We start from the raw sequence: 11,169 nt of genomic DNA, 5'->3' as shown, positions 1-11,169 counted from the left end.
CCTCATTTTCAGTGAGGCTTCCACAATGATCATCAATAGTGGATTATGCCAAGTAAAATCTCACTAAAATCCCATCTGCAGACCCAAGATGCCCATCATAACTTACAATAATTAGCTTAGTATTTATTCAGTGCAGCAAAAGACTGTGATTTCAAAATGTTGACTTGTCACTTGTTAAAAAGCAATGTCTAATAGGGCTACAGAAATCCAACAGTAGAAGAGTTTCCTCAGTTCAGTAAAATATTAAAGGTTATGTGTTCAAACTGCTACGTAAAAATAAAACTATGTACAAGAGGGCATGAACATTCTTCTAGCTGCTGAACTTTTTTCCATGTTCCATGGCAGGATGGATTGCCAACCGCTTGCCAGTGAAGAACTTTATTCCTAAAAAGAGAACATATGCATAAACATCATCCCATGGGGATTGGATATAAATACACGACATTTTAACTTCCTGTTTAAACTTACTGAGCATCCTGTAAAGAGCTACTTCACTGTTCAATAATTCTAATTCGTAGCATCTGCAAAATGAATTTTATTACTTTTTTGTATGGCAGCTAACAGCATATGCTCTCGGGTTGGTTCACAAAAAAATAAACATAAGCTATAAATCAACACATCAAACTTCAATAGTGCTTTTTATGGCAGATGCAATAAAACACAAAACATAAAATTGAAAAGCCCAGATTAGAAACATTTTTTTAATCTTCACCTTCTGTCAATATAGTTTCGCCACAGATAAGATACTTTCCCTAGCAACCAGCCACCTCACTTTATTTCGCCAAAGAAGTTGTAACAGGGTCTCCAGTGATCTTGGGGATCAGGTAAGTATATACAGTGGTACCTCGCAAGACGAATGCCTCGCAAGACGGAAAACTCGCAAGAAGAAAGAGTTTTCCGTTTTTCGAGGTGCTTCGCCAGATGAATTTCCCTATGGGCTTGCTTCGCAAGAAGAAAGCCCATAGGGAAATCTCCGGGGACCTCTTTTAAAATGCTGGCGGTCGGGAGCAAAGACTTTCGCCCACCGCCGGCCTTCAGAAGAGGTCCTGGACCTCTTCTGAAGGCCGGGGGGGTGGGCAAAAGTCTTTGCTCCCGACCGCCTGCCTTCCCGGGATAGCGGAGAAGCGCAGCACGTTTCTCCCCTATCCCGATGGCTTTTGAAGGCAGGCGGGGGGGAGCAAAGACTTTCGCCCACCGCCGGCCTTCAGAAGAGGTCCTGGACCTCTTCTGAAGGCAGGCGGGGGGCAAAAGTATTTGCTCCCCCCGCCTGCCTTCCTGGGACAGCAGAGACTTCTCCGCTGTCCCGGGGCGATCTTAAAATGCTGGCGGGCGGCAGCGAAACATTCGCTGCCGCCCGCCAGCATTTTAAAATCGCCCCGGGACAGTGGAGGCTTCGCTGCCGCCCGCCAGCATTTAAAAATCGCCCCGGGACAGCGGAGAAGTCTCCGCTGTCCCGGGGGCTTTTAAAATGCTGGCGGACGGCAGCAAAGCCCTCCTGTCCCCGGAGCTTGCGGGGCGGGAGGTGGGGAGAAGGGCTTTTCTTCCCACCACCAGCCTTCAGAACAGCCTTCTGAAGGCTGGCGGTGGGAAGAAAAGCCCTTGTCTCCCCCCCCCCCCCCAGCCTTCAGAAGAGGTCGGGGGACAGACTGTCCCCGGACCTGGTCTGAAGGCAGTTTCCATAGGAACGCATTGATTGATTTTCAATGCATTCCTATGGGAAACCATGCTTCGCAAGACAAAAAAACTCGCAAGAAGAAAAACTTGCGGAACGAATTAATTTCGTCTTGCGAGGTACCACTGTACGTAAGAAAGTATTTTAAGTAACCTGGCCCTTTGAGTCCATAACAATGCAACATTTTCACAGTGTCTATATAAAAGCAACTTGCATTTACTATGTCATCATATTGCAGTAACCTTCTTTCTTAAGTACACTGATTTTATAGCAGGGGTTCTGCAGATGTTGAACTCCCAACACCCGTCAGCCCAAGCTAGCATGGTCAATGGTTATGTATTATGGGAGTCACAGTCAAGCAACACCTGGAGGGCTACAGGTAAGCCATCTGTGTTTAATAGCAAGTTTGACTTTACTGTATCAGTTTACTTGTTGAACTGATAGGAGCTATTCATAATAACTGTCCATCAATGAAGAAAGTTATGCATTGATTCTGCTATGGTAGGTGTAAGCTGAGTTCTGTGTGAATTAGCCTATATTTTCTGTAACATGGCTGCCAAGGTCTTTTGATGCAGTCGTGGAGGCAGAAGTTAAAAGCAGCAAGGTGGTAGCACTCACTACAGTAGGACCAAGAAAATAATTGATTTAAGGACTCTGCTAACTGAGCCTGCAGGGTCTAGGCCCCACCTGTATTGCAACTCATTGGAGTACAATTTGCACCCCTGTTTTTTGTATGGAAAAAGAAATGTGCCTTTAGCTACTTTGCATGACTAATTTAACCCCACTTTTGTCAGAAAGGGATGTGAAGTAAAAGAGAAGATTTTTAAGACAGCTGAACAACCACTTGGAGAAAAGGGGGGATGTCATCTATTAGTTTTGACATTTAAGAGGGGACGAAGGAAAGGGGGCAATTGGAAAAAAGACATTATTAAAGAGGACATCCTCTTCAGGCTCTGGGGAGGGTCTCCTTGTGAGCCAACTATCGAATGAAGTCTCAAAACTATTATGTTGTCTGTTGGAACTCAAACTTTGTATTTTTAAACAGTAATTTAAATGCAGGAAATGGTGTTTGAAGCCTGGATATCAAGCAATTGCTGCTTTAGCCTAAATTGAGACACCTTTACATTAAAAGATCTCACTTTTGAATGAGGGTGGGGTCAAAACGACCTAGTTCAACTTCAAGTCAGAAAGTTCCTATTCTGCATTCACATGAACAAAATAGAGAAATGTTCTTGGCCTTGCACTTGTATACCTTAATACTGTACAGAGGAGTGCCCATACAGTAGTGATTTGAAGCAGTACAAGTTACTTTAAAATGTTCTCTGTGTCAGCGATCTACTCTCTTTAAAAACTGTTCAATATAACGTATAAGTCAAAAGCTTTGTGGTGCTGATGGTAGGACTTCAGAAATGAGATTCAATTGCTTACCCATCTGCATCACCACCATCTCCAAAACAGCGATGGCTGCTAGTGTGCATTGCTGGAGGCTGGCAAGTTACACACACCGTAAATCCTTCTCTGATGTACTGCATCCATCGAGCATATGGGCGATTCTCCATAGAGCAACGAGGAGACAATGTTTCTGTTTTAAATTCCACACAATAGCTCCTTAAGAGAAGAAACTTTGGTTAATGTGTTGCATTATACATTTAATAGACAAAGGTAAAGGTACCCCTGCCCGTACGGGCCAGTCTTGCCAGACTCTAGGGTTGTGCGCTCATCTCACTCTATAGGCCGGGAGCCAGCGCTGTCCGCAGACACTTCCGGGTCACGTGGCAAGCGTGACAAGCTGCATCTGGTGAGCCAGCGCAGCACACAGAACGCCGTTTACCTTCCCGCTGGTAAGCGGTCCCTATTTATCTACTTGCACCCGAAGGTGCTTTCGAACTGCTAGGTTGGCAGGCGCTGGGACCAAACGACGGGAGCTCACCCCGCCGCGGGGATTCGAACCACCGACCATGCGATCGGCAAGTCCTAGGCACTGAGGTTTTACCCACAGCGCCACCCGCGTCCCTTTAATAGACTATAGCATAACTATTACCTGCAACTGCAGTAAAAGGTAAGCCAAAATATGTTGTCCACTGTGTCTGTATGAACTGATGATAGCTGAACATAAACATTACTGTCTATCAGCTACAGCCATGTTATGTTCACAGCCAGCAAACTGCCCTGGGCAGACAATATTTTTTTACTTAATTTTAATACAGTGGTTCCACTAGGTTAGCTATGCTGATGTTGGGTGTTTTAAATTACAGGCTCTTGAGAATGATCCCGTATTTTGAGACAATGCAGATAGAATTGGGAAATTATCTGAGTAATTAACTTAATATTGCTACCACTAGGAGTGGGTTACAGAACAGATTAAAAAAAAATCTTAAATAAGGCAGGTTAGTTGAAATAAAGCACCATTTATAGGTGAAGTTGTAGCAGGGAGTGAGTTATCCATGAAATACATGTTGCGGGGGGGGGGGGGGGGAGAGACATCACAGAAGGATCTTCACAATCACTGTGGGCTCCCCAGCAGCTAGGCAGCATGAGTGTTCTGCATTCCTCATAGACAAATTATAGGAACAGAATACTATTGAGCTGTGCTTACACTCAAATAGTCGCCTCACAGCAGACCCTACAATATGAAGTAGGCTGCGGCACAGGGGACAGAAGAAAGAGGCATTCCTGAAAACTTTGCAGAGAGGCCTTCTGCTAGTGGAGTTTTGAACACAGACGGTGCCCCAACTAATTTTTGCAGTGCCCCCTTCAGAACCCTTACATTATAGCTTATCCTATTCCTCAAGGTACCCTTGGCAGAGGGTGATTGGCAGGGCATTTTTAGGAGCTTGTGTAGAGAAGAGATGGGGATGACAGCTTCCACCAATCCCTTTCAGATTAACTCTGGAACAAGCCTGGTTGAATTATTCTACATGAATGTTCAATATTTTCTTCCCTGTGAACTGAATGACCTAGGCGCATATTACAAGATTGGCCTACAGCTCAAGCCTGCGTTTCTCTATACTCAGAGTAAGTACTGTGGAGTTCAACGGGGCTTGCAAGTATGGAATTGCAGCCTTAATTACCTAGAATTCTCTGTTTCTGAAGACCACCTTGGATTTGCAGCCCTCTTTTTTCTTTCTTTGCTGTATTCAGAAGTAGTTATAAAAGCAGGAACTAGGAAGAGAAAGGTTTATCAATACAAAACAAGCTTCTTCAAGAAGGATGAAAGACACTGACATTACTGTTTAGCTGAAGTGATGCAGAAAACACAGAGTTCTCTATCATAAGATAGTCATCAAATAATTAAACTGGCAGACAAGGCCATTCTAGTAGGATAGGGTATTTTCATGAGGGACTACTGTGTTATTGGTTATAGGCCTATAAATTGTGAATGCTCAATACTTCCAAAGTCCTGCAAATATCCCTGTCATTTTGAAATATGGTTCTCAACAAGAGGTTGAATGGGCAAACATTCGCAGTTGAGTAGATTATAGGTTTTCCCCACATTCCAATGAATATTTTCATGTAAATTACCTTTTAACCCTGCTGGCTGCTCTTTATTTGTTACTATGCAATCCCTTCTACCCCAAGTTAAATATGTTTGAAGTATGTTAACAGTGGAAAGACAGTAAGGCAGATTCTTTTATTTGCTTCATGCAATATGCTACTTATCAATTGATAGTTAACCCTATGGAAAAAATATTATGCATATTTTGAATAAATAGTACCCAGTGTTTTTACTGCAGCCAGTCATAAATGAATTATTAAAAAGCAATTAAATGTTTATGGATGTGAGTAGCTTAATGGAAGATTCGGAGCAAAATAGTATGTTACGTATACCGTGCTCATCTCCACAATCCTGCCCCTCGTAGGTAGTATATTCCAGGCATCCAGCTTTCTCTTCTAATGGAGGACAGGGCTCCCCACCATTTTTGGGTTCCTGCTGTATGATCCGTGTACGCATACGGAAGTTCGGCTTACACTGTGCTGCGCAGCCACTCCAGTGACTCCACTCCCCAACGATGCATGGAAGAGCTACAAAGATATTTAAGATTATCATCAGTAATAATACCTGAGGAAGTTATGAAGCCATACATCAAATTATTAACATTTTCCCTGTAATACTTAGTGAGTGGACTTGGGATGGGGGGGCGGGGCTTGTTATGCCCACACTCTATATCATAGGCTGCCTCTGGCAGGAAAACACAGGGAGGCCACATGGGTAATTCTGATTAAACACTATGAAGTCAACACTGGGTGCCATTTTCATAACTTTTGTGCCTTGCATAACCCTAGGTCTTTGTAATAAAGTATAATTCGATAAATGCATTTCCTCACATTCACTCCTTGCTTCTATTCTTTCTCTCCCTTCAAGTATGATTCAGCCAAATGCACTTTCAAGTCCCACTGATCCCTATGGAAAACTCTACTTGTGACCAATCAACAGCACTAAAAATTAAGCTCACTTTCATGAATTGTTCACATTTGTTACTTATTACCTCTTCATCTTTTCTATTGGCAAAATTTGATACAGCAGCTAGGGGAGTAGTATTGTTTTTGGAAGCCACCACACAGGAATCCCCCCCACAATGGAAGAATGCACGAGGGGCATGCATTGTATAACCCTGTCCTTGATGGGAGCACCAGCCATGTTGCCTGCCAGCCACACATTCAGCAGCCAAGTGAAGGGAGCCTTTTGATGCTATTTATTTTCAATCCCCTCACATGAACTTTCCCTCCTGAATGTAATCCGATGAAAGTTTTAACACTTTTCCTTTTTTCACCTTCCAAAGAGAGAAGCATGCTTCGTGAACTAGATTCCCAGTCTAGCTTGGGTCTTGGCACTCTTATTTCACTTATTTGCTACCCTGGCCTCTGTTGGGAGGGAGGGCAGGATATGTATTTAAATATATGCTGCTAAGGGATTAGTTCAGGCTTCCTCAACCTCAGCCCTCCAGATGTTTTAAGACTACAATTCCCATCATCCCTGAACACTAGTCCTGCTAGCTAGGGATCATGGGAGTTGTAGGCCAAAAACTTCTGGCGGGCCAAGGTTGAGGAAGCCTGGATTAGTTCAATTTAGCAACTACAAAATTACAGTACCTCATAGGAATATGGTACCAATGTGTGAAAAATGTGTTACACACTTTGCTATGTTTGAAATCCGGGATAAACAGAAATGGAAGTTGCTTTCCAAGCCATCTTTTATTTTCTTTGAACCCAGCTTGCATGTCCCTCAAGGCCCCACCTCCTACTTGGAAGGCTACCCCTTCTTCTCTCATTCCAAAAATAACATCCTCCCCCCCCAATAACTAACAAAACTAACAATCCTCAGGAAATCTTTTATTTTAAAACACTTTAATAATGACTGATACCACATTTTCCTATCTAAATTTCAGTTTAGAAGGTCAAATGCTTGAGTATAGCATACCAGTAGCCTTTCGGACCACCCAAATGGATCTTTTCATTCCTTTGGCCTCCCAGCTTGAGGGGAGTGGAAGTCACTAAGAAACAGCTTTGTACTGGCAATCTTTACTCTCCCAAGAATCAAGATGGAAGAACTAAAAGTCATGCTCAAGTGAGATTTCACTATTTTTGCTCATTTCAAAGACAATAATTATTTTTTGTTTAATAAAATTTATATAACACTTGATTGTAAGAAAAAAAATGCCACTGGCCATTGCATTCCTTTCTTACATGGATGTGCCAGAGGATTAGAATGAAAATCAGAATCACAGAGAATGTACTGGAGAGTCCACAGTTTCCTCAGGAGTCCGTTCCACTGTCGAACAGCTATTACTGTCAGAAAGTTTTCCTGATAAGTTGAAATCTCCTAACTTGAAGCCATTGGTTCCTGTCTCCAGAGTAGGAGAAAACAAGCTTGCTCCATCTTCCATGTTACAGCCCTTTAGATATCTTCTCTCAATCTCTTTTCTAGGCTAAACTCAGGTCCTTCAACTGTTCCTCATAAAGCAGGGGTGTCCAAACTTTTTTCAAAGAGGGCCAGATTTGATGCAGTGAACATGCATGAGGGCCGCATTGAGGTTGAACTTTGGGGGGGGGGATTGAAGTGCTTTTTTATAATTTTACCCTTTACCCCAATAAATAAACTACCACAGGGGCAGGATTAAATCTACCGATGGGCTGGATTAGGCCCCCAGGCCAGACTTTCAACATGCCTGTCATGAAGGTTGGTTTTCAGGCCCTTGGTCATCTTGGCTGCCCTCCTCTGCACACGTACAGGGTGAGGTAGGGCAGTGGCCTGAGGTAGGGACTGCACAGGCTGACCAGCAGAGCCAATCCACAGTTTCTGACTGTACACTCCCCCAACCTTGCTTCCATGCTGCTCCACCTACGTCAGTGGCTTTGTGGCACGCACCCCACCCACCCCTGACTTTCATGCAGTTCAAGCAATGACTAGGCAGGAGAGGAAGGGAGAAAAGAGAAGCAACAATCAGTGCTCAGTAGGTCAGATAGTAGATTGGACCACCACTTGCCAACCACTGCTACGATGATGAAACAAACACAAGATACCCTAAAATGTTCGACGGCAGGTAATTATGGCATATGGAGGTATTTGTAGAAGAGGGGTGATGGGCTGGACGGGATATTTAAAACTTCCTCTCTGCTGTTCCTCCTCCACAACTGCTTCCTGGCCAGGGCTTTCTGGGCCACCATCAAAGCTTATTTCCATCCTGAGAATTGGATGGCAGGGAAGCATTTAAAAGGGGCTGGAGGAGCACTATGCAAGGTAGAATTGATGAAGCTAAGCATCCTCTCCCACTAATTTCCCTCTGCAACTACCTAATAATAATAATAATAATTTATCATTTATACTCCACCCCTCTGGCTGAGTTTTCCCAGCCACTCTGGGCAGCTTCCAATCGAGTATTAAAACAATTGTTAGCACCATGAGGCAAAACAGGTTCAGAAACGCCAGTTTGCCTTATAATCTATAGTACCACGATCAGCCTGAGGTACAAGTCTGAGCAAATGGACTTAAAAGAGGCCAGGTGATCATCCAGTTCAACTCCCCACTCTGATCTGAGGCCGGATCCTTTCCACTGCAACCTCTCTCCCTGCTTCACAGATTAATCCGTATAATCCATTCCACAATGCACCAAACAGAGCAGAAACAAACCTAGCGCACCAGTCCAAGATGCCTGCAGAGCAGACAGCTCCAAAAGCTATCAAGCAAATAAGCAACACTTGCACACTGCAAGAGGGAAGTCGTGAATATTGTCTGAAATTTAAAAAAGTTATTTTTAATTGTCTTTTGGGTTGCAGGCCTTTAGGGTTCACATTTGACAGACGTCTCCCTGCACCTGCTGCTCCTGTCAGCTGTGTAAAAAGAATTAAAAAGAGGAATAATTCTTTATGCAACCTTTTTAAAAAAAAACCCCACACTATTTCCAAGGGGAGGGTTTTCTCACTAGGAGGGCTTGGTCCTTTGGCATTCAGGTCCTGACTCCAGCTGCTATACTGAAAGGTTTGTATATGTCTGGCAGGATTCTTGCCTTCATTGATAAATCTATACCAGCACTGTTTGAATTACAGGGTGACTTGCTCCCTCCCTCAGCCCTTACCTTTTGTGTATCGTGCTGGTGCTCCTAGTTAATGGTTTAGAAAGATTTCAAAAAACCATTTTAAACCATGATTCATAGCTATTACTATTTGATTTCATTAAGGCCTCCTACCTTGTCGTCTGTGACTGGAGTTCACTGTCAGGGGTCCTTTACATTTACCTTTTTTACCTTTACCCCAACAAAGCATTGTATATCAAATCAAACACTTCTACTTTACTCCATGGCAATGACACATTTAAAGAAAGAGAAAAGAAGCCTCCATACATGATATTTTGTATGACTCTATTCCAACATTGCTTATTGCACCACTTATGCTCTCAATACATTAGATTTGCAAAGGAATTTAATATCTCCATCTCAAGCAGGAATCTACTTCACAAACATACCCAGTGAAGTCTCCCTGAGTCACTTCCTTGCATTTTTTGGTTCCTCAATTGGATTTCCCATGTAAAATAAAAAACAAGGAAATTCGTGCTTTCCCCTCCTTGTTTAAAGCCTTTGCTTATGAAGCCTGCATTTCCTTGGGATCAAGAGCAAAAAGTGGCCAATGCCAGGGCTGGAAAGGGAAGTCAAGTCCTGGGTGGAGATCTGGCATCTGAACAGGTGGCTGTTCAGCGTCTCATTATTTGGGGTTTAAGCTGAAACAATTATTAACATTATTTTTATATTTATTTATATCCCGCTTTCCCCCCACTGCGACACAAGACGACTCACGCAAATTAAAACAACACAGATAAAATACTAACAGCTAAAACCATATATAAAAGATAATCGTTTTTATAGAATTTCTCCAGCCAACGGCAAGGCTCAGCCCTGGTTTGCAAGAGGGTCCGAGTAAAGCCAGCGGCGGCTCTCTGAGCATGTGCAGAGTGGACTCCACCCCCATCTCCGCCGGCAAAAGCCGCTCACGGTTAACCCTTCGGACACCTGTTCTCAGGTGGCAAAAAAAGAAACCCACCCCCTCCAGTCTCTCCCTCCGCGGCAAGTACCTGGGCACGCCTGGGCGTAGTCATAGCAGCAGTCGCCCGTCAGCTTGCACGCCTCGTCGCAGAAGCACGTCCCGTAGGCTCGGTCGACGCGCCAGCCGCTGCTGGCACAGCTCGGGTCCCGGCCCGCGCAGCAGCGCGCCTCTTCCGCGCAGCCCGCCTCGGCGCGGCGCCAAAGCGCCAAGAGGGCCAGAGCCAGGATGCCCGGCGCGGCCCGGCCGGCGCCCATCTCGCAGGCGAAGAGCTTTCCCCGACTGAGGCGAGGGAAGGCAGCTCCACCCGGCGGGGCGCGCGGAGAGAGGGGGGCCGGGCGCGCTGCTGCCTTGCCACGCCTCGGCCCCTCCCAGCCCCTCGCCAGGCGCCCGCGGCTCTCGCTCTCCCGGAGCTAAGGTAAAAAGGGTCGCCGCCGCCACGCGCTCCCGGGAAAAGGCGGCAAGGGCGCGAGGGGGATTCCGCGCGCCTCCCTGCCCGGTCCTGCCGCTGCCGCTGCGTACTTGGGCGGGGAGGGGGGCAAGGGATGCTCCGGCCCGCTCATCCTCTCCGGGCAGGGTCACGGGAATGCGCGGGGTTGGCAGCGGACCAGCTGCCCTCGCTCCGCCTCTCTCCGGCCACAGCCTGCGCCGCTAGACGGGGCGGAGGGAGCGGGGCGCTTCTCGCTGTGGCACCTGTTCTCTGGTGTTGACTTTTATTGTACGGGTTCGTGTATAATTGTCGTAGGCCGTTCTAGGTTTTTTTTTATTATGAATAACGGTATAGAAGTACAGTATGTTAATAAATCAGCTGTAAACTCACGAACTGAGGGCCAGTGTGGTGCAGTGGTTGGACTGAGACCTGGGAGGTGAAGGTTCACAACTTTAATAAAATTACAATTATAATTATTGCCTATAATTAGGCCACACAGCGATGAAGCTCCCTGGGCGGCCTTGGGCCCGCCACT

At 45.3% G+C, this 11,169-nt stretch overlaps 1 protein-coding gene across 1 annotated transcript; it reads right to left on the bottom strand.

Moving 5' to 3' along the window:
* Window positions 1-102: 102 nt before the first annotated feature.
* On the bottom strand, window positions 103-10,801 carry SBSPON (somatomedin B and thrombospondin type 1 domain containing). The gene is made up of 5 exons (XM_028736702.2): window positions 10,236-10,801; window positions 5,501-5,695; window positions 4,744-4,834; window positions 3,101-3,280; window positions 103-384 (listed from the first exon to the last, which is right to left on the bottom strand). The coding sequence occupies exons 1-5, from the start codon at window positions 10,459-10,461 to the stop codon at window positions 267-269; spliced, it is 810 nt and encodes a 269-aa protein (XP_028592535.2). The 5' UTR covers window positions 10,462-10,801; the 3' UTR covers window positions 103-266.
* Between the last annotated feature and the right edge of the window lie 368 nt (window positions 10,802-11,169).

The sequence above is a fragment of the Podarcis muralis genome, chromosome 8 (genome assembly GCF_964188315.1).
Source record: "Podarcis muralis chromosome 8, rPodMur119.hap1.1, whole genome shotgun sequence".
Classification (NCBI taxonomy): Eukaryota; Metazoa; Chordata; class Lepidosauria; order Squamata; family Lacertidae; genus Podarcis; species Podarcis muralis.
This window is presented reverse-complemented; position numbering and strand designations above follow the sequence as displayed.

Excerpts from the sequence above, each read along its gene's own strand:
- SBSPON (XM_028736702.2), bottom strand. The coding sequence starts at position 10,461 with ATGGGCGCCGGCCGGGCCGCGCCGGGCATCCTGGCTCTGGCCCTCTTG. Across the intron at positions 5,696-10,235 it reads CTACGCCCAGGCGTGCCCAG|CTCTTCCATGCATCGTTGGG; the intron begins GTACTTGCCGCG and ends ATATCTTTGTAG. Across the intron at positions 4,835-5,500 it reads GGATTGTGGAGATGAGCACG|TTCCTGCTTTTATAACTACT; the intron begins GTATACGTAACA and ends TTCTCTTCCTAG.